The 27670-nt window shown below is 50.2% G+C and overlaps 1 protein-coding gene across 1 annotated transcript in view; it reads left to right on the forward strand.

Moving 5' to 3' along the window:
• Positions 1 to 27670, forward strand: part of LOC139239484 (neurexin-2-like) — a 1141616-nt gene that overhangs the window by 1044737 nt on the left and 69209 nt on the right. The window contains exons 15-17 of the mRNA XM_070868266.1: positions 14619 to 14637; positions 20256 to 20338; positions 25587 to 25606. Coding sequence (XP_070724367.1) covers positions 14619 to 14637; positions 20256 to 20338; positions 25587 to 25606 — 122 coding nt within the window. The remainder of the gene's footprint in view (positions 1 to 14618; positions 14638 to 20255; positions 20339 to 25586; positions 25607 to 27670) is intronic.

The following is a 27670-nucleotide window of genomic DNA, read 5'->3' on the forward strand; positions in this document are numbered from 1 at the left end:
CGCGTAGCAATTCCCGCAAAGCAGGCCGGTGGCTGCCATCCTCCGGTTGCCGCAGCAACCGGCTCCCACAAGAAAGGTGCAGCGATGGTGGCACAAATAGGATTTGGTTGGGCGTCAAATCAGAAGGATTGCAGGCAGGCGACGCCTCGGGGATTAGGCTGACGAGTTGGAAATCCGTCTCATGGGCACAAAATGGGATTTACTCAGTCGCGGGACTGCGCAGCCCTGATTGTCGGCCTGAACTGTACCCAGAAGAGGCTGAGTGGGCAAGCACTCTCATTCTAAGCCGGCAGGTCGTGGGTTCGAGGCCCACACCAGAAACTTGAGCCCATAAATCTAGGCCGACGCTCCCAGTGCAGGACTGAGGGAGCGCCGCACTGTCGGAGGGGCAGTACTGAGGGAGTGCCACATTGTCGGAGGGGCAGTACTGAGGGAGCGCCACACTGTCGGAGGGGCAGTACTGAGGGAGCGCCGCACTATCGGAGGGCCAGTGCTGAGGGAGTGCAGCATTTGGAGAGGCAGTGCTGAGGGAGTGCCGCACTGCCGGAGGGGCAATATTGAGGGAGCGCCGCACTGTCGGAGGTGCAGTACTGAGGGGGCACCGCACTGTCGGAGGGGCAGTACTGAGGGAGCGCCGCACTGTCGGAGGGGCAGTACTGAGGGAGCGCCGCACTGTCGGAGGGGCAGTACTGAGGGAGCGCCGCACTGTCGGAGAGGCAGTGCTGAGGGAGTGCCGCACTATCGGAGGGGCAGTGCTGATGGAGTGCCGCACTGTCGGAGGGGCAGTACTGAGGTAGTACCGCACTGTTGGAGGGTAGTACTGAGGGAGCACCACACTGTCGGAGGGGCAGTACTGAGGGAGTGCTGCACTGACGGAGGGGCAGTACTGAGGGAGCGCCACTCTGCGCTGTTGGAGAGGTAGTACTGAGGGAGCGCTGCACTGTCGCAGTGTCGGAGGGGCAGTACTGAGGGAGTGCTGCACTGTCAGAGGGGCAGTGCTGAGGGAGCGCTGCACTGTCGGAGGGGCAGTACTGAGAGAGTGCTGCACTGTCGGAGGGGCAGTACTGAGGGAGCACCGCACTGTCTGTTGAAGATCGCCGAGCCACTTTTGGAAGTAGAGCAGGGGGAGTTCGCCCCAGTGTCCTGGGGGGCAGCGTTTCTCCCTCAATCACCACCACCACTTTGTTGAGCTAATTTCTGTGCGTGGGATCTTACTATGCTCAAAATGTCGGTCATTTTTAACGGCAACAGGGCAAAGATTGCACTGGTAAATGATCTTCAATGGCCGTGGTGCGCCTCCAAAAGGATGTGAAAGGTGCTATATAAATATAATTTCTTTCTTTATATGGGTAAGGTCGCTGTGTACGTTTTGCTGAACCCACAGGGTACAGAATAGGTGGACGAGAATGGTTCCAGCGTTGAGGTTATGTGGAGACTGAAAAAGCTAGGGTTGTTCTCCGTGGAGCAGAGAATCGGAATGTTCAAAATCACGAGAGGTTTCGACAGAGTAAACGAGGGGAAGCGCTCTCCAGTGGCCAAAGGGGTGGTAACCGAGTGCACGGAGTTAAGGCCGAAATAAGCTGAGGTGACATGAGGGAAACCGTTTGTATAACAGCGTGTTGATATTTGATGTCTCCATGATAAGAGGAGACTAATTGATGTCCTGTTTATGACTGCTCCATTTTTGATCGGGGCGGAGGAGCGGTGAGAGATCAGGGCCCAGGAGCATCGTGATCGGGGCCCAGGAGAGGCGAGGATTTGAGGCCTAGGAGAGGCGAGGGTTTGCGGCCCAGCAGAGGTGAGGGTTTGGGGCCTAGGAGAGGCGAGGGTTACGGGACCCAGGAGAGGCGAGGGTTTGGGGCCCAGGAGAGGCGAGGGTTTGGGGCCTAGGAGAGGCGAGGGTTTGGGGCCTAGGAGAGGCGAGGGTTACGGGACCCAGGAGAGGCGAGGGTTTGGGGCCCAGGAGAGGCGAGGGTTTGGGGCCCAGGAGAGGCGAGGGTTTGGGGCCGAGGGGAGGCGAAGGTTTGGGGCCCAGGAGAGGCGAGGGTTCGGGGCCTAGGAGAGGCTAGTGTTCGCAACCCAGGAGAGGCGCGAGTTTGGGGGCGCAGAAGTGGCGAGGGCCCAGGGGCAGCACGGGCCCAGCCCACACTGTGCGATACGTGCCCGCACTGGGTCCGTGCAGCAGAGCTGGTCTCCAGTCGTCCTGGTTAACCCTTGCCCCTGGACCCAGACCTCGCTCTGTCAAGCCCGTGTGGTGGCTGGTGTGCAACGGCCAACCCCACGTTAAAAAGATCCACCCACAGGCATCTTCCACCCTTCAGGATGTAGTTCGGGATCCGGAATATTAGGTCCTCCTTTGAAACACCTGTGAACTCATCCCTTTTTGGTGTGGAAGCAAGTCACCCTCGATACGAGGTAGCGCCTAATGCTAATACTAGGTTAGGGTCTAGACTGCACTGCCTGAGAGGGTGGTGAAGACAGATTCAAGAATAGCCTTCAAAAGGGAGTTGGATCAATGCTGGAAGGAGAGAAAATTGCAGCAACGTGGGGGGAAGAGCGAGGCGGAGTGAGACTGACTGGGCCGCGTGTTTAGAAAGAGCCGGCGTGCACTCGATGGGCCGAAGGGGCCTCCTTCTGTGCCGCACTTGTCCAGGGCTCGACAACTGGATCCGATGTAACTGTAAGCAAATTGTTATTTATTCCACCACAGTGCTGCACGAGCTTTACCTCAAGGCCCAGGTTTCTCCTTTCCATCTCCCTCACATCGTGGGACGGCTGCTCACCACATTTGACAAGTGCTTGGATGTGCCCGTGTAAACTGCAGGGCCATGGACCCAGGGCGGGAAAGCGGGATTCGGCTGGGTGGCTCTTGGTCGGCCGGCACAGACACGATGGGCCGAGATGGCCTCCTTCCCCGTCGCAAACTTCCGCGCTTCTCTGATGAATCGATCCAATCTTTCCTCCGAGCTAAAATTCTCCAGTCCCGGGGCAACATCTGGTAAATGTCCTCGCCGGTGCAGTCACATCATCCTTCCTGTAAAACAGTCAATTAAAGAGGAACTGTTTCCAATGGCTGGTAACCAGAGGGCACAGATTTAAGATGGTTGGCAAAAAAAAACAGAGGCGATAGAAGAAAAATCTATTTTACGCACTGAGAGGTTAAATTTGCAATGCATTGCCTGAGAGGCTGATGGAAACAGGTGCCTTCAAAAGGGAATTTGATAAATCCCCTCTAAACCTCCGAACAATTACTTTAAACCGATGCCCCCAGTTGTTGACCCCTCTGCTAAGGGAAACAGGTCCGTCCTATCCACTCTATCCAGGCCCCTCATCATTTTATACACCTCAATCAGGTCTCCCCTCAGCCTCCTCTGTTCCACATGAAACAAACCGAGCCTATCTAATTTTTCCTCAAAGCTAAAATTCTCCAGTCCAGGCAACATCCTCGTAAATCTCCTCTGCACCCTCTCCAGTGCGATCACGTCCTGGTAAATCTCCTCTGTACCCTCTCCAGTGCGATCACGTCCTGGTAAATCTCCTCTGTACCCTCTCCAGTGCGATCACGTCCTGGTAAATCTCCTCTGTACCCTCTCCAGTGCGATCACGTCCTGGTAAATCTCCTCTGTATCCTCTCCAGTGCGATCACGTCCTGGTAAATCTCCTCTGTACCCTCTCCAGTGCGATCACGTCCTGGTAAATCTCCTCTGTACCCTCTCCAGTGCGATCACGTCCTGGTAAATCTCCTCTGTATCCTCTCCAGTGCGATCACGTCCTGGTAAATCTCCTCTGTACCCTCTCCAGTGCAATGTCGTCCTGGTAAATCTCCTCTGTACCCTCTCCAGTGCGATCACGTCCTGGTAAATCTCCTCTGTACCCTCTCCAGTGCGATCACGTCCTGGTAAATCTCCTCTGTACCCTCTCCAGTGCAATGTCGTCCTGGTAAATCTCCTCTGTACCCTCTCCAGTGCGATCACGTCCTGGTAAATCTCCTCTGCGCCCTCTCCAGTGCGATCACGTCCTGGTAAATCTCCTCTGCGCCCTCTCCAGTGCGATCACGTCCTGGTAAATCTCCTCTGTACCCTCTCCAGTGCGATCACGTCCTGGTAAATCTCCTCTGCGCCCTCTCCAGTGCGATCACGTCCTGGTAAATCTCCTCTGCGCCCTCTCCAGGGGCAGTCAGATCTTTCCAGTCCAGGCAGCGGGCGGTGGAGGGGAGTCGTTCAGCCCGACTGCCCGCCTCTCTTCCGCGGTTACACCCGAGCCAGGGTGTCCCTGGAGCTAGGAGCACACGGTGTCCACCGGTACGCTTGCGGCCTTCTGCGAGAGGTGGGCGCCGGAGGGACTGGAGTGCATCATCACCCCCGGCAACCAAATTTTGATTTGAATTGAGTTGATGGTCAAAATGTAATTTGTCAATTTGTCGGTTTTAGTGACCCCTCTAATAAGGGGGCATTCGATTGTTGATTGATGGCTTCAACTAAAATAGTTGCAGAGCAACTGATAGCGTCCTTAAAAAGGGGGCACTTGATTTAAAAGTTTTACACAAAGCAATTGTAACGTGCTGACCAGAATTGCACGCAGTCTTCTTAGGCGGTCCCTCGAAGCGAGGATGACTTGCTTCCACTCCGAAAAGCGATGAGTTCACAGGTGTTTCAATGAAGGACCGAATATTCCGGATCCCGAACTACATCCTGAAGGGTGGAAGATGCCTGTGGGTGGATTTTTTTAACGTGGGGTGGCCGTTGCACACCAGCCACCACACGGGCTTGACAGAGCGAGGTCTTGGTCCAGTGGCGAGGGTTAACCAGGACGACTGAACATAAGAACATTCATTGCGAGAGGGATGGAGTACAAAAGCAGGGAGGTCCTGCTGCAACTGTACAGGGTATTGGTGAGGCCGCATCTGGAGTACTGCGTGCAGTTTTGGTCACCTGACTTAAGGAAGGATATACTAGCTTTGGAGGGGGTACAGAGACGATTCACTAGGCTGATGAGGGGATTACCTTATAGAAACATAGAAACATAGAAAATAGGTGCAGGAGTAGGCCATTCAGCCCTTCTAGCCTGCACCGCCATTCAATGAGTTCATGGCTGAACATTCAACTTCAGTACCCCATTCCTGCTTTCTCGCCATACCCCTTGATCCCCCGAGTAGTAAGGACTACATCTAACTCCTTTTTGAATATATTTAGTGAATTGGCCTCAACAACCTTCTGTGGTAGAGAATTCCACAGGTTCACCACTCTCTGGGTGAAGAAGTTCCTCCGCATCTCGGTCCTAAATGGCTTACCCCTTATCCTTAGACTGTGACCTCTGGTTCTGGACTTCCCCAACATTGGGTACATTCTTCCTGCATCTAACCTGTCTAACCCCGTCAGAATTTTAAATGTTTCTATGAGGTCCCCTCTCATTCTTCTGAACTCCAGTGAATACAAGCCCAGTTGATCCAGTCTTTCTTGATAGGTCAGTCCCGCCATCCCGGGAATCAGTCTGGTGAACCTTCGCTGCACTCCCTCAATAGCAAGAATGTCCTTCCTCAGGTTAGGAGACCAAAACTGTACACAATACTCCAGGTGTGGCCTCACCAATGCCCTGTACAACTGTAGCAACACCTCCCTGCCCCTGTACTCAAATCCCCTTGCTATGAAGGCCAACATGCCATTTGCTTTCTTAACCGCCTGCTGTACCTGCATGCCAACCTTCAATGACTGATGTACCATGACACCCAGGTCTCTTTGCACCTCCCCTTTTCCTAATCTGTCACCATTCAGATAATAGTCTGTCTCTCTGTTTTTACCACCAAAGTGGATAACCTCACATTTATCCACATTATACTTCATCTGCCATGCATTTGCCCACTCACCTAACCTATCCAAGTCGCTCTGCAGCCTCACAGCATCCTCCTCGCAGCTCACACTGCCACCCAACTTAGTGTCATCCGCAAATTTGGAGATACTACATTTATGATGATAGATTGAGTAGACTGGGTCTTTACTCGTTGGAGTTCAGAAGGACGAGGGGTAATCTTATAGAAACATTTAAATTAATGAAAGGGATAGACAAGATAGAGGCAGAGAGGTTGTTTCCACTGGCCGGGGAGACTAGAACTAGGGGGCACAGCTTCAAAATACGGGGGAGCCAATTTAAAACCGAGTTGAGAAGGAATTTCTTCTCCCAGAGGGTTGTGAATCTGTAGAATTCTCTGCCCAAGGACGCAGTTGAGGCTAGCTCATTGAATGTATTCAAGACACAGATAGATAGATTTTTAACCAATAAGGGAATTAAGGGTTACGGGGAGCGGGCGGGTAAGTGGAGCTGAGTCCAATGGCGGAGCAGGCTCGAGGGGCTAGATGGCTTACTCCTGTTCCTAATTCTTATGTTCTTATGTTCTTATGATCGCCCTGACCTCGCCGCTCCTGCTGTACCTGCCCGCGGTTAAATCAGCGACCCGGATCGCGATGACGTCCGGTCCAGTCGCCCTCTTCGCTGCCGTCGCCCTCCTGCTCCAGCACGTGCTGCTCCCTGGAGCGGTACACCGCCACACTGCTCCTTCCGCTCCCCGGCCTGCTCCCATGGTGCTCCCAGGCCGGACGGGGGTGGGGGGGGGGGTGGGGGGGCCGCTCAGACTGCTTCGGGAGCAACGGGTCTCCGGTGCTCCGGGAAGTGGCATTTTTAATACCCGACCCTGAGCGCAGTTCCTTCAGCACAGGGCTTGACCGAACGGCATGGAGGGCGTGACGGCACGTGGGGGCCAAGAGCGGGCACAGCGCTTCATTAATGGACGGGAGCGCCCACGCTCCAATCACCGACCTGGGTTCATCGTCAGAGGCAGACCCTCGGGATCGAGGAAGGCTTGCTCCCACTCTTAACATGAGTCCTCAGGTGGCTGAACAGTCCAATACGAGAGCCACAGTCCTTGTCACCGGTGGGACAGACAGTGGTTGAGGGAAGGGGTGGGTGGGACAGGTTTGCCGCACGCTCCGTCCGCTGCCTGCGCTTGGTCTCTGCACGCTCTCGGCGACGAGACTCGAGGTGCTCAGCGCCCTCCCGGATGCACTTCCTCCACTTGGGGCGGTCTATGTTTCGGGTGACGTCCAATCCAGCCGGAAAGCATTTGCATCACAAAGCAGCCCGGCCTGATCTCGGGGGTCAAGCTTTTGTTTTGCTCGACGCGGTGAAGTGTGAGTGTGTGTGTGACATTCTGCCCCCTCTGCACCACTCGCCGGAGGTCCGCCACACACGGGGTGGGCGTGGAGGGGGGGAGGCGGGCAGACCAGCCCCCCGCTAGCAACAACAGCACCCTGCACTGATATAGCGCCATTAACGTAGCCAAACGTCCCCAGGCGCTTCGAGGCAGCGTCACCAGACAAAAACATGACACTGAGCTGCGTGAGGGGATATTCTGGACGGGTGACCAAAAGCTCGGGCAGGGAGGTAGGTTTTAAGGAGCATCTTAAGGAAAAAAAAGGAAGACTTGCATTTATATAGCGCCTTTCACGACCACCGGACGTCTCAAAGCGCTTTACAGCCAATGAAGCACTTTTGCAGTGTGGTCACTGTTGCACTGTGGGAAACGCAGCAGCCAATTTGCGCACAGCAAGCTCCCACAAACAGCAATGTGATAATGACCCAGATCATCTGTTTTAGTGATGTTGTTTGAGGGATGAATCTTGGCCCCAGGACACCGGGGAGAACTCCCCCTGCTCTTCTTCCAATAGTGGCCCCGGGATCTTTTACATCCTCCTGAGAGAGCAGACGGGACCTCGGTTTAATGTCTCAATTGAAAGATGGCCCCTCCGACAGTGCGGCACTCCCTCAGTACTGCCCCACCGACAGCGCGGCACTCCCTCAGTACTGCCCCTCCGACAGTGCGGCGCTCCCTCAGCACTGCCCCTCCGACAGAGCGGCACTCCCTCGGTACTGCCCCTCCAACAGTGCGGCGCTCCCTCAGTACTGCTCCTCCGACAGTGCGGCGCTCGCTCAGTACTGCCCCTCCGACAGTGCGGCGCTCCCTCAGCACTGCCCCTCCGACAGTGCGGTGCTCCCTCAGCACTGCCCCTCCGACAGTGCGGCGCTCCCTCAGCACTGCCCCTCCGACAGTGCGGCGCTCGCTCAGCACTGCCCCTCCGACAGTGCGGCGCTCCCTCAGTACTGCCCCTCCAACAGTGCGGCGCTCCCCCAGTACTGCCCCTCCGACAGTGTAGCACTCCCTCAGTACTGCCCCTCCGACAGTGCGGCTCTCCCCCAGTACTGCCCCTCCGACAGTGCGGTGCTCCATCAGCACTGCCCCTCCGACAGTGCGGCGCTCCCTCAGCACTGCCCCTCCGACAGTGCGGCGCTCGCTCAGCACTGCCCCTCCGACAGTGCGGCGCTCCCTCAGTACTGCCCCTCCAACAGTGCGGCGCTCCCCCAGTACTGCCCCTCCGACAGTGTGGCACTCCCTCAGTACTGCCCCTCCGACAGTGCGGCACTCCCCCAGTACTGCCCCTCCGACAGTGAGGCACTCCCCCAGTACTGCTCCTCCGACAGTGCGGCGCTCCCTCAGCACTGCACCTCCGACAGTGCGGCACTCCCCCAATACTGCTCCTCCGACAGTGCGGCACTCACTCAGCAATGTCCCTCCAACATTGCGGCGCTCCCTCAGCACTGCACCTCCGACAGTGCGGCACTCCCTCAGTACTGCCCCTCCGACAGTGAGGCACTCCCTCAGCACTGCACCTCCGACAGTGCGGCGCTCCCTCAGTACTGCCCCTCCGACAGTGCGGCGCTCCCTCAGTACTGCCCCTCCGACAGTGCGGCGCTCCCTCAGCAATGCCCCTCCGACAGTGCGGCGCTCCCTCAGCAATGCCCCTCCGACAGTACGGCGCTCCCTCAGCACTGCACCTCCGACAGTGCGGCACTCCCCCAGTACTGCCCCTCCGACAGTGCGGCACTCCCTCAGCAGTGCTCTGGGAGCATCAGCCTGGATTTACGTGCTCAAGTCTCTGGAGTGGGTCTCGATCCCACACCCTTCGGACTCAGAGGGAGGAAAGAGAGATCGGGAGACGGAGAGGTTTAGGGAGGAAATTCCAGAGCTTCGAGCGGAGCGATCAAAACCAGGGGCTGTGGAAGAGGCCAGAATTAGAGGAGCGCAGAGAATCCGGAGGCTGGTGGGCAACGTCCCCTGCGAAGCCGCCCGGCCGTGCGGCGGTCTGGCGAATCCGCGCTCGCGGGAGACATTTTGGTGCGTCGAGCAGCCTCTTAAAGGGACCGCACTTAAAGAAAAGTAAAAGAGGGGATATTAGTTGTAGGGGCTGGAGGAGGTTGCAATGATAGGGAGTGGCAGGGAAGGGGCGGGGGGTGTGGTGAGGGCCCTGGAGGGGTTCGAACACAAGGATGAGGACAGAACATGCCAGTACAGGAGCAGGGAGGTCTTACTACAGTTATACAGGGCCTTGGTGAGACCGCACCTGGAGTATTGTGTGCAGTTTTGGTCTCCTTACCAAAGGAAGGATATACTTGCCATTGAGGGAGGGCAGCGAAGGTTCACCAGACTGATTCCTGGGATGGCAGGACCGTTGTATGAGGAGAGATTGGGTCGACGAGGCCTGTATTCACTGGAGTTTAGAAGAATGAGAGGGGATCTGATTGAAACGTGTAAAATTCTGACGGGGTTGGACAGACTGGATGTGGGGAGGATGTTTCCCCCTGGCTGGGAAGTCTAGAACAAGGGGTCACAGTCTCAGGATACGGGGTCGGAAATTTAGGAGCGAGACGAGGAGAAATGTTTTCACTCCGAGGGTGGTGAACCTGTGGAATTCTCTGCCTCAGAAGGCTGTGGAGGCCAAGTCACTGAATATATTTAAGAGGGAGATAGATAGATTTCTGGACACAAAAGTCATCAAGATGCACGGGGAAAAAGCGGGAATATGGTGTTGAGATAGAGGATCAGCCATGATCGTATTGAATGGCGGTGCAGGCTCGATGGGCCGAATGGCCTACTGCTGCTCCTATTTTCTATGTTTCTGTGAAAGGCGTATTAGCAGCCCTGCGATCTGAAATGGGTGGCAGGCAGCACAATGAGCTCAATGGGCCCTTTTTTCATTCACGAGGGGCCTCGTGTGTGCGCGCAAATCGGCGCAGCGATCGCAGAGCGTGATTACGGGGGCGCTCGGCGGTGAGGCTGAATCCGCGCGTCGCTGGGTGAATGAACAGCGCGCTGGGTATAACCGCACCCCGCTCCGCGCACTTGCCGGGTGCTGCGCTCAACGTTCGGGGGGGGGCTCGCTTCCTCCTAGCGCCGGCAGTCAGGCGCGCAGTCTGCCCAGCAGAAGCGACACACGGCTGGCATCTGAACCAGAAGCAGACAATGCTGGGAAATCGCGACGGGTCAGGGGCAGCATCTGTGGGGAGAGAAACAGAGTCAACGTTTCGGGTCGATGACTCTTCCTCAGAACTGGAAAAGTTTGAGGTGGAACTGATTCTTCAGCAAGTGCCGGGGAAGGGAGAGGGGGAGGGGAGGAAAGAAAAAAGGGAAGGTCGGTGAAGGGGTGGAAGGCAGGAGAGATTCGAGAGACAAAAGGGGATGGTGGGCCAAATTGAGATGGTTACGGGACAAGTTAAGAAAGAAAGTCACCTTCCTTCCCCCTGTCCAGGGCCCCAAACGCTGCTTCCAGGTGAAACAGCGATTTACTTGTACTTCTTGCTCAGTGGGTAGCACACTCACCTCTTGAGTCAGAAAGTTGTGGGTTCAAGTCCCACTCCAGGAACTTGAGCACAGAAATCCAGGCCGACACTCCCAGTCCTGAGGGAGTGCTGCCCCGTGTCCGAACTCGCACCGAGTCCCGCTCACCCATCACCCCCTGTGCTCGCTGTCCCGTGTCCGAACTCGCACCGAGTCCCGCTCACCCATCACCCTCTGTGCTCGCTGCCCCGTGTCTTAACTCGCACCGAGTCCCGCTCACCCATCACCCACTGTGCTCGCTGCCCCGTGTCCGAACTCGCACCGAGTCCCGCTCACCCATCACCCTCTGTGCTCGCTGCCCCGTGTCCGAACTCACACCGAGTCCCGCTCACCCATCACCCCCTGTGCTCGCTGCCCCATGTCCTAACTCGCACCGAGTCCCGCTCACCCATCACCCCCTGTGCTCGCTGGCCCATGTCCTAACTCGCACCGAGTCCCGCTCACCCATCACCCTGTGCTCACTGCCCCGTGTCCTAACTCGCACAAAGTCCCGCTCACCCATCACCCCCTGTGCTCGCTGCCCCGTGTCCTAACTCGCACCGAGTCCCGCTCACCCATCACCCCCTGTGCTCGCTGCCCCGTGTCCTAACTCGCACCGAGTCCCGCTCACCCATCACCCCCTGTGCTTGCTGTCCCGTGTCCTAACTCGCACCAAGTCCCATTCACCCATCACCCCCTGTGCTCGCTGCCCCGTGTCCTAACTCGCACAAAGTCTCGCTCACCCATCAGCCCCTGTGCTCGCTTTCCTACATTGGCTCCCGGTGAAGCAACGCCTTGATTTCAAAATTCCCATCCTTGTGTTCAAATCCCTCCATGGCCCTTGCCCCTCCCTATCTCTGTATTCTCCTCCAGCCGCGCCCCCCCCCTACCACCCGAGATGCCTGCCCTCCTCTAATTCTGCCCTCCTGAGCATCCCTGATTATAATCGCTCCACCATCGGTGGCTGTGCCTTCTGTTGTCTGGGCCCCAAGCTCTGGAACTCCCTCCCTAAACCTCTCCGCCTCTCCCTCCTCCTTTAAGACGCTCCTTAAAACCTCCCTCTCTGATTGAGCTTTTGGTCACCTGCGCTAATTTCTACTTATGCGGCACGGTGTCAATTTTTGTCTGATAATTCTCCCGTGGAGTGCATCAGGCCATTTTAGTACGATAAAGACGCCATATAAATGTAAGTTGTTGTTGAGTTACCCTCTCTGCGTGGAGGGAGGTCAGAGAGAGCGAATCGTAGAATGATACGGCACAGGAGGAGGCCATTGGGCCCATCGAGCCTGTGCCGGCTCTGTGACAGAGCGATCCAATCAGTCCCACTCCCCCCGGCTCTTTCCCCACAGCCCGGCAAATGTTTCCTTTTCAAGTGTTTATCCAATTCCCCGTTTGAAAGTCACGATTGAATCTGCTCCCACCGCCCTTTCAGGCAGTGCATTCCCGATCACAGCAACTCGCTGCGTAAAAACGTTCTCCCCATCGCCCCCTCTGGATCCATCGCCGATGATCGTCAATTTGTGTGTCCCTCTGGTTCTCCACCCTTCCACCAATGGAAACAATTTCTCCCGATCCACTCTGTCCGGACTCCCTCATGATTTTGAACACCTCGACCAAATCTCCTCTCAACCTTCTCTGCTCCAAGGAGAACAAGCCCGGCTTCTCCCAGCCACTCCACGTAACTACAGTCCCTCGTCCCTGGGACCATTCTGACCATTCTGTGCTTCCGCAAAAGCTTTCACCTTAACCGTGAGTCCGCCTCAGGAGAAAAGCATTAATAACGTGAAGGAAGGACACACGAGCTCTTTCTGACATTTAGACGTGTGATTGATATTTAGCTTAGTCCAGGAATAATTCAACAATTATTCTCTGGTCAGCGGTGGGCTTTAGGAAGACTTTGATTTATTTTGCAAAGTGCTCGTCGTGCAGGTCGTTCCATTCAGCGCAGCGATCGTTCAGGCTTGACCAAACCGCTTCGCACACAGCAAGATCCCACACACAGCCATTAGCCCGTTTCTGATCGTTAGCTCATTCAGGCAGGTTGAAAAGGAAAAAGAAAGACCTCCATTTCTATAGCACCTTTCACAACCTCAGGACGTCCCAAAGCGCCTTACAACCAATGAAGTACTGTTTGACATGTAGTCGCTGTTGTAATGTGGGAAACGCGGCAGGCAATTTGCGCACAGCAAGCTCTCACAAACAGCAATGTGATAATGATCCAGATCATCTGTTTTAGTGATGTTGGTTGAGGGATAAATATTGGCCCCAGGACCCCGGGGAGAACTCCCCCTGCTCTTCTTCCAATTGTGCCCTGGGATCTTTTATAGCCACCTGAGAAAGCAATTTAATATCTCATCTGAAAGACGGCACCTCTGACAGTGCAGCGCTCCCTCAGTACTGCCCCTCCGACAGAGCAGTACGGCACTCCCTCAATACTTCACCACCGATAGTGTGGTGCTCCCTCAGTAATGCCCCTCCGACAGTGCAGCACTCCCTCAATACTGCCCCTCCGACAGTACAGCGCTCCCTCAGTAATGTCTCTCCGACAGTGCGGTGCTCCCTCAGTACTGCCCCTCTGACAGTGCAGCACTCCCTCAGTAATGCCCCTCCAACAGTGCGGCGCTCCCTCAGTACCGCCCCTCCGACAGTGCGGCGCTCCTTCAGTATTGCCCCTCTGACAGTGCAGCGCTCCCTCAGTAATGCCCCTCCGACAGTGCGGTGCTCCCTCAGTATTGCCCCTCTGACAGTGCAGCGCTCCCTCAGTAATGCCCCTCCGACAGTGCGGTGCTCCCTCAGTATTGCCCCTCTGACAGTGCAGCACTCCCTCAGTAATGCCCCTCCGACAATGCAGCGCTCCCTCAGTAATGCCCCTCCGACAGTGCGGTGCTCCCTCAGTAATGCCCCTCTGATAGCACTGTACGGCGCTCGCTCAGTACTGCCCCTCCGACAGTGCAGCACTCCTTCAGTACTGCCCCTCCGACAGCGCAGTACAGTGCTCCCTCAGTACTGCCACTCTGACAGTGCGGCGCTCCCTCAGTACTGCCCCTCCGACAGCGCAGTACGGCGCTCCCTCAGTACTACCCCTCCGACAGTGCGGCGCTCCCTCAGTACTGCCCCTCCGACAGTGCGGCGCTCCCTCAGTCCTGCCCCTCCGACAGCGCAGTGCGGCGCTCCTTCAGTACTGCCCCTCCGACAGTGCGGCGCTCCCTCAGTCCTGCCCCTCCGACAGCGCAGTACGGCGCTCTCTCAGTACTGCCCCTCCGACAGTGCGGCGCTCCTTCAGTACTGCCCCTCCGACAGCGCAGTACGGCGCTCTCTCAGTACTGCCCCTCCGACAGTGCGGCGCTCCCTCAGAGGGAGAGCTGAGATGGCGGGTGACGGGGAAGGAGATGAGAGAGGTTGTGTAGTGTAGCGAGTGCAGTCAACAAGATGAGTGAGGGAGCCGATATCTGTGACAAACTTGTGCTGGTTGACACGCTCAGCTCCCAGCGACAAGGCGCAGAAATTATGAATACAGATTTTGTTTTTGATTAAGAAGTTTCTTAATAATTTGCTACATAATTCATGGATGCAGCGTACAAGTCTCAGGAGACAGGTTATTGCTTTCAGGACATCGAGTGACGCTAGACTGCGGAAAGCATCCCAGGGAAACAGCAAAGATTTACATTTGCCCGCGGGCACAGTGGGCGAGACAGAATCAGTACTGGGCGGCGTGCCAACGTCAAGCAGGGCAAGGTGAACCCAAGTTTCACCAGGACAGGAGGAGGCTGTGCAGCCCCCTTCGAGCCTCAATCATAGAACCACAGACATTCACGGCACGGAAGGAGGCCATTTCGGCCCATCGTGTCCGCGCCGGCCGACCAAGAGCCACCCGGCCTAATCCCACTTTCCCAGCTCTAGGTCCGTAGCCCTGTAGGTCACAAGCGCACATCCAAGTACTTTTTAAATGTGGTGAGGGTTTCTGCCTCTACCACCCTTTCAGGCAGTGAGTTCCGCCCCAGACCCCCACCGCCCTCTGGGTGAAGACATTTCCCCTCAAATCCCCTCTAAACCTCCCCCCGATTACTTTAAATCCGTGCCCCCCCTGGTTGTTGACCCCTCTGCCGAGGGAAACAGGTCCGTCCTATCCCACTCTATCCATAATTTGAGTGAAGAAGTTTCTCCTCATCTTAGTCCTTGAGACAATTTCCTCCATTAAAGGTGCTATAAATATAACGTGTTGTCGTTCTTGTTGACTTGCGCCCAATCGCTTGCCTTCTTTAAGATAACATAGCCTGCAAGCCGATTCTTCAGTGTCCCGGTGCAATTAAACCACAATAGACCAGGAAAGATTGGAATCGGCTGCGAACATGGCTGGAAATGTTATTTTAAAGTTCTGTCAGCTTCACGCAGAGCCAAAACATAAATGCCTGCAGAAGCTATGACCCCACTCCAACTGCACATGTCGAATTTTTGCACAGCCGGTGGGCGGTTTGCAAGTTCGACACTCTCGTTAATTCATCTGCACTCGATGGGGAAGAAATTCAGTCTCGCCCCATTTGCAAGGGCTAACTTCTGAAAGCTGGGAAATTGAGCGGCAGAAGATAATAATTAAGCAGAATGATACGCGCGGACTGCAAGGGTTAAGTTACGAGGAGAGATTTACACGAACTAGCGTTGTATCCCCTGGAATGTAGCAGGTGAAGGGGTGAGGTGATGGAATTTTTCAAGATAATTAGGGGGGAACTGATAGGGCAGATGGAGCGATAGTCTGGGGGGCTGAAATTGGCGCTTCCCTTCAGGCCTGCTGCGGCCGGAAATTGGCGGCCACTGGGCGGAGCGGAGCGGCGGCCGACTTTCCGGCAAGTGGCCGCCATTTTGAAAATTACGCTCCTGCGCTATCCCGCCGGTGACCCGCTCCCCTACACTCCCGCCCCGCTGTTTCCGAACCGTCGTCAGGGCGCGCACCGCCCATGCGCGCCCCCACTCCCCCGACGGCGAAATTCCCCGGAGGAAATCGTGCTGCCGCCGCTCCGTGACGCCAGCAGCTTTTTCTGTCGGCGCGCTGTGCTTGTAGTGCGTTCAAAATGGCGGCGCGGCCGCCATTGAAGGGAAGGCTGCACTGCCGCGGCCGCCATCGTTTTTTTTTTTGTCGGACGACTGCCAGGTCGGGCTGTCAATTATTGCCCCCACCGTCCCCCCTTCCCCCCCACCACCCGGGTTTGGCCGGGCCGCAACAGACAGTCTGGTGTGCCCGCCCCCTCACCCCCGCCGCCTTCCTCCTCTCTGCTGGACCGGCCGAAACCCCTCCCTGACGGCCCACGGGCGGAACGAGCTTCAACACCGGCAGAGCTCGCAGCGGCCCTCCCCTCCGAGTGGCGCGCAGCGACGCGTTGACCCGTCGGCGCTAGGCCGACGAGTGACAGCGGCGGACACTCCGTACCCCCCTCCCCCTCACCCCCCACCACCCGCCCCCCCCCCCCACCTCTGCCCGTCTGGTGCGCAAACCTCCGCTCACCATCGCACTCCCGCCCCCACCGCGACCGAGTTCCAGGCGGCGGAATTTGTCCCAAGAGGCCACCTTGTCTACCGCGACGTTAAAAGCAACCCGAAACACGGTTCATTTTTGGCGGGTGGGGCAATCTGGAGCCCCCTAGATCTGCTGGTTGAGGAGTCTCGGACCCGGGGCCAAAGCCTTACAGTTTCAAGGCATACGGCTGCCAGGTAGCGGAGGGGAGAGGCGGCCGAGTAAAAAAAAATGGGTTCCCAAAGGCTGCTGACTACAAGCAATAAATTGTACCGACGTCAAGACCGAGGAGGCCTGGGATATTCAGCAGAGCGCTGTAATTGGCACCCTGCTGCACACACAATTAAGGAACTGACTGACAGCAAGACAAGAAAGCAGAGGCATGCTGCTGCAGTCATTAACCCTCTCCGTCAATGATTGGTGAGGAGCATCCACTCAGCAAAAGTCGGCTTCTTCCTCGTCCCACACAGCCTTCTCATCTCGCGGCCCCTCAAGATGGGAGGAAGCAATGCAGCAGTTATAGACTCCACCTGGAGTCGCTGCGTTCAGTTCCACATCCAAAATAGGAGCAGGAGTCAGCCATTCGGCCCCTCGAGCCTGCTCCGCCATTCAATAAGATCATGGCTGATCTGATCATGGGCTCAGTTCCACTTCCCCGCCCGCAACCTTGACTCCCTTGTCGCTCAAAAATCTGCCTATCGCCACCTTAAATATAGTCAATGACCCAGCCTCCACAGCTCTCTGGGGCAGAGAATTCCACAGATTTACAACCCTCAGAGGAAGAAATTCCTCAGGGGAAAAAGTCACTGGTGGGCGTAGTTTATAGGCCCCCAAATAATAATTTCACGGTGGGGCGGGCAATAATCAAGGGAATAATGGAGGCATGTGAAAAAGGAACGTCAGTAGTCATGGGGGATTTTAACCGACATACCGATTGGTCAAATCAAATCGCACGGGGTAGCCTGGAGGAGGAATTCATCGAATGCATACGGGATTGTTTCTTCGAACAGTATGTAACAGAGCCTACAAGAGAGCAAGCTATCTTAGATCTGGTCCTGTGTAATGAGACACGAATAATAAATGATCTCCGAGTAAAAGATCCTCTCGGAATGAGTGATCACAGTATGGTTGAATTTGTAATACAGATTGAGGGTGAGGAAGTTGTGTCAGAAACGAGCGTACAATGCTTAAACAAAGGGGACTACAGTGGGATGAGGGCAGAGTTGGCTGAAGTAGACTGGAAACACAGACTAAACGGTGGCACAATTGAGGAACAGTGGAGGACTTTTGAGGAGCTCTTTCATAGTGCGCAACAAAAATATATTCCAGTGAAAAAGAAGGGCGGCAAGAGACGGGATAACCAGCCGTGGATAACCAAGGAAATAAAGGAGAGTATCAAATCAAAGACCAATGCGTATAAGGTGGCCAAGGTTAGTGAGAAACTAGAAGATTGGGAAAATTTTAAACATCAGCAAAGAATGACTAAAAAAGCAATAAAGAAAGGAAAGATAGATTACGAAAGTAAACTTGCGCAAAACATAAAAACAGATAGTAAAAGCTTTTACCGATATATAAAACGGAAGAGAGTGACTGAAGTAAATGTTGGTCCCTTAGAAGATGAGAAGGGGGATTTAATAATGGGAAATGTGGAAATGGCTGAGACCTTAAACAATTATTTTGCTTCGGTCTTCACAGTGGAAGACACAAAAACCATGCCAAAGATTGCTGGTCACAGGAATGTGGGAAGGGAGGACCTTGAGACAATCACTATCACTAGGGAGTTAGTGCTGGACAGGCTAATGGGACTCAAGGTAGACAAGTCCCCTGGTCCTGATGAAATGCATCCCAGGGTATTAAAAGAGATGGTGGAAGTTATAGCAGATGCATTCGTTATAATCTACCAAAATTCTCTGGACTCTGGGGAGGTACCAGCGGATTGGAATGCAGCTAATGTAACGCCTCTGTTTAAGAAAGGGGGCAGACAAAAGGCAGGTAACTATAGGCCGGTTAGTTTAACATCTGTAGTGGGGAAAATGCTTGAAGCTATCATTAAGGAAGAAATCGCGGGACATCGAGATAGGAAGAGTGCAATTAACCAGACGCAGCATGGATTCATGAAAGGGAAATCATGTTTAACTAATTTACTGGAATTCTTTGGGGATATAACGAGCATGGTGGATAGAGGTGTACCGATGGATATAGTGTATTTAGATTTCCAAAAGGCATTCGATAAGGTGCCACACAAAAGGTTACTGCAGAAGATAGAGGTACGCGGAGTCAGAGGAAATGTATCAACATGGATAGAGAATTGGCTGCCGAACAGAAAGCATAGAGTCGGGATAAATGGGACCTTTTCGGGTTGGAAATCGGTGGTTAGTGGTGTGCCACAGGGATCGGTGCTGGGACCACAACTGTTTACAATATACATAGATGACCTGGAAGAGGGGACAGAGTGTAGTGTAACAAAATTTGCAGATGACACAAAGATTAGTGGGAAAGCGGGTTGTGTAGAGGATACAGAGAGGCTGAAAAGAGATTTGGATAGGTTAAGCGAATGGGCTAAGGTTTGGCAGATGGAATACAATGTCGGAAAGTGTGAGGTCATCCACCTTGGGAAAAAAAACAGTAAAAGGGAATATTATTTGAATGAGGAGAAATTACAACATGCTGAGGTACAGAGGGACCTGGGGGTCCTTGTGCAAGAATCCCAAAAGGTTAGTTTGCAGGTGCAGCAGGTAATCAGGAAGGCGAATGGAATGTTGGTCTTCATTGCGAGAGGGATGGAGTACAAAAGCAGGGAAGTCCTGCTGCAACTGTATAGGGTATTGGTGAGGCCGCACCTGGAGTACTGCGTGCAGTTTTGGTCACCTTACTTAAGGAAGGATATACTGGCTTTGGAGGGGGTACAGAGACGATTCACTAGGTTGATTCCAGAAATGAGGGGGTTACCTTATGATGATAGATTGAGTAGACTGGGTCTTTACTCGTTGGAGTTCAGAAGGATGAGGGGTGATCTTATAGAAACATTTAAAATAATGAAAGGGATAGACAAGATAGAGGCAGAGAGGTTGTTTCCACTGGTCGGGGAGACTAGAACTAGGGGGCACAGCCTCAAAATACGGGGGAGCCAATTTAAAACCGAGTTGAGAAGGAATTTCATCTCCCAGAGGGTTGTGAATCTGTGGAATTCTCTGCCCAAGGAAGCAGTTGAGGCTAGCTCATTGAATGTATTCAAGTCACAGATAGATAGATTTTTAACCAATAAGGGAATTAAGGGTTACGGGGAGCGGGCGGGTAAGTGGAGCTGAGTCCACGGCCAGATCAGCCATGATCTTGTTGAATGGCGGAGCAGGCTCAAGGGGCTAGATGGCCTACTCCTGTTCCTAATTCTTATGTTCTTATGTTCTTATGTTCTTATCTCAGTTTTAAATGGGCGGCCCCTTATTCTGAAACTATGCCCCCCTAGTTCTAGATTCCCCCACGAGGGGAAACAGCCTCTCTGCATCCACCTTGTCGAGCACCCTCAGAATCTTCTACGTTTCAATAAGATCACCTCTCATTCTTCTAAACTCCGATTTCTCCTTTCTCTCAGAGGGTTGTAAATCTGTGGGATTCTCTGCCCCAGAGAGCTGTGGAGGCTGGGTCATTGAATATATTTTTGAACGATGAGGGAGTCCAGGGTTATGGGGAGCGGGCGGGAAAGTGGAGCTGAGTCCATGATCGGATCAGCCACGATCTTATTGAATGGCGGAGCAGGCTCGAGGGGCCGAATGGCCGACTCCTGCTCCTATTTCTTATGTTCTTATGTGTATCCTACAAGTTCTTTCTCATCATCGTTCTGTCTCATCGTACTGTCTCCAACTCTGACTCATTCTCTCCGAATAATCCGCATGTCGACACCACTGCCCTCCCGAGGGCGATTAGGGAATGGGCAATAAATGCTGGGCCTTGTTGGTGATGTCCGCATCCCTGGAACGAATCGTAAAAAAGCCCAACAAGCTGCCTCTATCTAGCGCCTGGAAACCTTCTCTCTGTCTTCTCTTGCAGAACACGGACGATATTCTGGTGGCCTCCGCAGAATGCCCGAGTGATGACGAGGACCTGGAGGAGTGTGAGCCAAGCACGGGTGAGTTCGGTAACACGGGGCACTCCCACAGGGCATCGGTTGGATTCGATTTATTTTACATTTCGGTTGGGCGGCAGCGATCTCCTGCTCCGTTGCCGGGGCGACGGCACCTCTCCCTCTGCCCCATTGACCATCCCTTCGGAGGTAGGGCGGGGGGGACGGGGGGGGGCGGGCGGGCGGGTGGGGGGACGGGGGCGTCTGAGTCGCGATCGGAGCGACCGAAGTGTGAGCCGTTCCACCTTGCTCACCCGCGTGGCGATAGAATGTACAGCGCCCTCTAGCTAGGAGGTACACCGCCCGCCGTCTGCAGGAGGGCCGCCATTTTAACTGCTCATGGCTGACTGAGCTCCGCGATAAATCAGTATGAGTTAAATAAGTAGGAGGCGATAAAATTCATGGTGCCGTCAGCGCTCCCACACCCAAGGCCCGCCATTCTCTGCTGGGACAGCTGATCTAAGGTGGTAGCAATGGAAAAAGCATCCAGGGTTCCGGCAGAACTGCATGCGTACCCAGTATTACAGTGTGCGCACCATATTGACTCATCCGTATTACACCATATACGCAGTGCCACTGTTCCCTGCGATGTGCTTTAACTTTCTGCGCTGCACATTCACAGCTTCACAGCTATAATAAACAGATTACTGAGCCCACGTATTATATAATATACACAGTACTGACCCTGCGTATTATATGACATACACAGTACTGACCCACCTTTTACATAATAAACATGGTACTGAGCCCCACGTATTATCTAATATACACAGTAATGACCTGCATATTATATAATATACATGGTACTGACACTGCGTATTATATAATATACACAGTACTGACACGCTTCTTATGTAAAATACACAGGACTGACCCACGTATTATATAATATACACAGTACTGACCCGCATTTTAAATAATATACACAGGACTGACCCACGTATTATATAATGTTCACAGGACTGATCCCGTGCATTGTATAATAAACACACTGCTGGTCCTGTGTATTATATAATATACACATGCTGGTCAACATATTATATAATATACACAGGACTGAACCCACATATTATATAATATACACAGTTACGAACAAGCATATTATATAATATACACAATACTGAGCCACATATTATATGATATACACAGTAGTGACCCTGTGTATTGTATGATATACACAGTAGCAAACACGCGGTTAATATACACAGTACCAACAAACGTATTATATAATATACACGGTACTAACCTGCGTATTATATAATATACACAGAACTGACCCACACATTACATAATATACACAGTGCTGGCACCATGTATTATATAATATACACAGTACTGAACCATGTTTTATATAATATACACAGTATTGGCACCAAATAGTATACAATATACACAGTACCGACCCACGCATTATATGATTATACATAGTACCAACCCGCGTATTATATGTTGTACACAGTACTGACTCCGCGTATTATATGATATACACACTACGGATCCCGCGTATTTTATAATATACATTACGGACCCCGCCTATTATATAATATACACAGTACTGACCCACATATTATATAATATACATAGTACTGACCCACGTATCGACACACGTGTTCTATAACATACATAGTACCAACCACGCATCTTATACAATTTACATAGTGTTGACCCCCACGTGTTAAATAATATACACAGTACTGACCCCATATCTTATACAATATACACAATACTTACCCATGTGTTATATAATATGAACAACTATGACACCGCATGTTATATAATAAACACAGTACTGACCCCACATATTATATAATATTTATGGTACTGACCCTGTGTATTAAATAATATACACTGCACTGTACTGACATGCTTAATGTATAATATACACAGTACCGACCACCACATATTATACAACAGACATAGTCCCGACCCGAGTATTATATAATATACACAGCACTGGCCCACGTGGTATATAATATACACAGTATCGTCCCCATGTATTATATAATATACACAGTACTGACCCAGTGTATTATATAATGTACACAGTGCCGAACCATGTATTATATAATATATACAGTACTGAATCGCGTTTTATATAATATACACAGTATTGGCCCCACGTATTATACAATATACACAGTACTGACCCGCATATTATATGACATGCACAGTACAGAACGGCATATTATATAATATACACAATACTGACCCCGTGTATTATATAATATACACGGTACCAACCAACGTATTATATAATATTATATAATATATACAGCACTGACCCCGCGTGTTATACAATAGACACATACTGTCCTGCATATTATATAATATGCACTGTACTGACCCCACATATTATATATAATATACACAGTACTTACCCCGCATATTGTGTAATAGACACAATATTGCCCTGCATATTCTATTATATGCACAGTGCTGACCCCACGTATTATATAATATACAGAGGACTGACCTATGTATTTAACAATATACATTGTTTAGACCTCGCGTATTTTATAATATAAACAGTACTGACCAGCATATTCTATAATATACACAGCACTGACCCCACGTATTGTAAAATATACACAGTATTGACCCACGTCTTATATGATATACACAGTACTGACCCACGTATTATATAATATACACAGTACAAACTCGCGTATCATATAACATACACAGTACTGAACCGCGATTTATATAATATATGGTATACAATACTGACCCCACATATTATATAATTTACATAGTACCAACCCCACATATTGTATAATATACACAGTATCGACCCGCATATTACATAATATACACTATGCCGGTCCGCGTATTATATAATTTACACAGTACTGACCCACATATTATAACATGTGCACAGCACTGACCCCGCGTATTAAATAAGATACACAGTACTGACCCCGTGTATAATATGATAAACACAGTACTGACTCCACATGTTATACAATATAAACAGTAACAACCACATATTATATAATATACACAGTACCAACCCCGCGTATTATATAAGATATGCAGTACTGACCCCGCATATTATATTATATACACAGTAATGACCCTGTGAATTATATAACAGGCACATACTGGCCCGTGTATTATATATTATACACAGGAACGATCTGCATATTTTACAACATACACTGTACTGACCCCACGTATTTTATAATATATACAGTGCTGACCCACGTATTATATAATATACAGAGTACTGACCCGCGTATTATATATTATACAAAGCACTGGCCCATATATTTTATAATATACACAGTGCTGGCCCCGTGTATTTTATAATATACTCAGTATTGACCCTGCGTATTATATAATATATGCAGTACTGACCCCGGATATTATATAATATACGCCGTACTGACCTGATGTGTTATATAATATACAGAGTATTGACCTCGCATATTATATAATATACACAGTACCGACCCCGCGTATTATATGATATACACAGTATTGACCCCATGTATTATATAAAATACACAGTACGAACCACGCGTATTATATAATATACACAGTACCGACCCCGCGTATTATATGATATACACAGTATTGACCCCATGTATTATATAAAATACACAGTACGAACCACGCGTATTATATAATATGCACAGTGCTGACCCCACATATATAATATACACAGTACCGATCTCCGTATTGTGTAATATACACAGTACTGCCCTGCGCATTATATAATATACATTGTACTGACCCCACATATTATATAATATACACAGTTCTGCCGAGCATATTACACAATATACACAGTACTGGCCCCCTATATTATATAAAATACACAGTACTGACCTGCAAGTACTTATAATACCTACAAATAGTGCATAGAACCAGGTGCATAGTCTAAGGATAAGGGGTAAGCCATTTAGGACTGAGATGAGGAGAAAATTCTTCATTCAGAGAGTTGTTAACCTGTGGAATTCCCTACTGCAGAGAGTTGTTGATGCCAGTTCATTGGATATATTCAAGAGGGAGTTAGATATGGCCCTTACGGCTAAGGGGATTAAGGGGTATGGAGAGAAAGCAGGAAAGGGGTACTGAGGGAATGACCAGCCATTATCTTATTGAATGGTGGTGCAGGCTCGTAGGGCCGAATGGCCTACTCCTTCACCTATTTCCTATGTTTCTATGTTTCTATATTATATAATACGTGGGTCAGTACCGCCTATGTTATGTAATATACGGGCCAGTGCTATGCGTATTATATAATACACAGGGTCAGTACTGTGTGTATTATATGATGATTGTAATATGTAATATACACAGTACTGACCATGCGTATTACATAATATACATAGTACTGCTCCGCATATTATACAATATACACAGTACTGACCTGCGTATTATACAATATACACAGTACTGACCCCGCATATGGTATAATATATATTATACTGACCTGCAAATTGTATAGTATACACCGTATCGACCTGCGTATTATATAATATATACAGTACTGACCCCGCATATTATATAATATACACAGTACTGACCTGCATATTATACAATATACACAGTACTGCCGCCGTGTATTATATCATATACACCATAATGGCCCGCGTATTGTATAATATACACCGTACTGACCCGTATATTATATAATACATACAGTACTGACACTGTGTATTGTACATTATACACAGTACTGACCCCTTCTATTATACAAAATACACAGTACTGACCCACATATCATAGAATTTACACAGTATTGACCCCACGTATTACCTAATATATACAATAACGACCCCGTGTATTATAGAAACATATAGAAACATAGAAAATAGGTGCAGGAGCAGGCCATTCAGCCCTTCTAGCCTGCACCGCCATTCAACGAGTTCATGGCTGAACATGAAACTTCAGTACCCACTTCCTGCTTTCACGCCATACCCCTTGATCCCCCGAGTAGTAAGGACTTCATCTAACTCCCTTTTGAATATATTTAGTGAATTGGCCTCAACTACTTCCTGTGGTAGAGAATTCCACAGGTTCACCACTCTCTGGGTGAAGAAGTTTCTCCTTATCTCGGTCCTAAATGGCTTACCCCTTATCCTTAGACTGTGACCCCTGGTTCTGGACTTCCCCAACATTGGGAACATTCTTCCTGCATCCAACCTGTCCAAACCCGTCAGAATTTTAAACGTTTCTATGAGGTCCCCTCTCACTCTTCTGAACTCCAGTGAATACAAGCCCAGTTGATTCAGTCTTTCTTGATAGGTCAGTCCCACCATCCCGGGAATCAGTCTGGTGAATCTTCGCTGCACTCCCTCAACAGCAAGTATGCCGACCCACGTATTATATAATATACACAGTACTGTCCACCGGTATTGTATAATATATGCAGTACTGACCCCGCCTATTATGTAATATATAAAGTACTGACATGCGTGTTATATAATATGCAAAGTACTGACCCTGTGTATTGTATAATATACACAGCACACCCACGTATTATACAATATGCACAGTATCAACCCCATGTATTATATATTGTACACAGTAGCAACCCACATATTATGTAAAATACACAGTACTGCCCCGCGTATTATGCATATCATGTAATACACACAGTACTGACCCCGCGTATTATATAAAATACATAGTACTGCACCACATATTATGCAATATAGACAGTACTGACCCCACGTATTATATAATATACAAGGCACTGACCCGCTTATTAGATAATATGCACAGTATCGACCCCGTGTGTTATATATTATACATAGCATTGTCCTGCATATTATAAACTATACACAGTACTGACCCCTCATATTCTTACAATATACATAATATTGACCCCGCATATTGTACAACATACTGTATTGACCCCATGTAATATACAATATACATAGTATTGACCCCACGTGTTATATAATATACACTGTACTGCCCCCGTGCATTGCACAATATACATAGTACTGACCCCACATATTATATAATATATACAGTACCAACCCGTGTATTTAAATTATATACACAGTACTGATCCCACATATTGAATAATATATATTATACTGACCCGCGTTTTGTGTAGTATACACTGTACTGATCTGCATATTATACAATATACACATTACTAACGCCGCGTATTATCTAATATATACCATAATGACCCGCGTATTGTATAATATACATCGTACTGCCCGCATATTATATAATTTACATAGTACTGACACTGCGTATTGTACATTATACACAGCACTGACCCCATCTATTATACAATATACACAGTACTGACCCTACATTTTATATAATATATACAATATCGAGCCTGTGTATTATATAATATACACAGTGCTGACCCACGTATTATATAATATGCACAGTGCTGACCCCGTGTATTATATAATATACACAGTGCCGACCTACGTATTATGTAATATACACAGTACTGTCCACGGGTATTGTATAATATATGCAGTACTGACCCCTCGTATTAAATAATATACAGAGTACTCACGCCAGGTGTTATATAATATTCCCATTACTGACCCCGCCTATTATGTAACATGCACAGTACTGACATTTGTCTTATATAATAAGCACAGTACTGACCCCGTGGATTGTATAATATACACAGCACGATCCACGTATCATACAATATGCACAGTACTGTCCCAGCATATTATATATTATACACAGTACCGACCCCGCGTGTTATATAACATACACAGTACTGACCCCGCATATTATACAACATACACCATACTGACCCCGTGTATTATAAAATATACACATTACTGACCTCACGTATTATATAATATACACAGTACTGACACCGCATGTTATATAATATGCAGAATATCGACCCATGTATTATACAATATACACAGTACTGACCACACGTATTTTATAATATACACTATACTAACCTACATATTGTATAATATACACTGTACTGACCCGCATATTATATAATATACACAGTACTGAACCCACGTATTATACAATATTCACATTACTGACCGGCATGTCATATAATATACACAGTACCGACCCACGTATTATATCATGTACACAGTACTGTCCACAGGTATAGTATAATATATGGAGTACTGACCCCTCCTTTTATATAATATACACTGTACTCATGCCAGGTGTTATATAATATTTGCAGTACTGGCCCCGCCCATTATGTAATATGCATAGTGCTGGTCCCAGGTATTATATAATATACACAGTACCGACCCTGCGTATTATATAATAAACACAGTATGGAACCCGCGCACTATATAACATAAACAGTACTTATCCCTCATCTTATGCAGTATACACCGTTCCAACCTGCATATTATGTAATATA

Source organism: Pristiophorus japonicus, chromosome 27 (genome assembly GCF_044704955.1).
Source record: "Pristiophorus japonicus isolate sPriJap1 chromosome 27, sPriJap1.hap1, whole genome shotgun sequence".
NCBI classification, from domain to species: Eukaryota; Metazoa; Chordata; class Chondrichthyes; family Pristiophoridae; genus Pristiophorus; species Pristiophorus japonicus.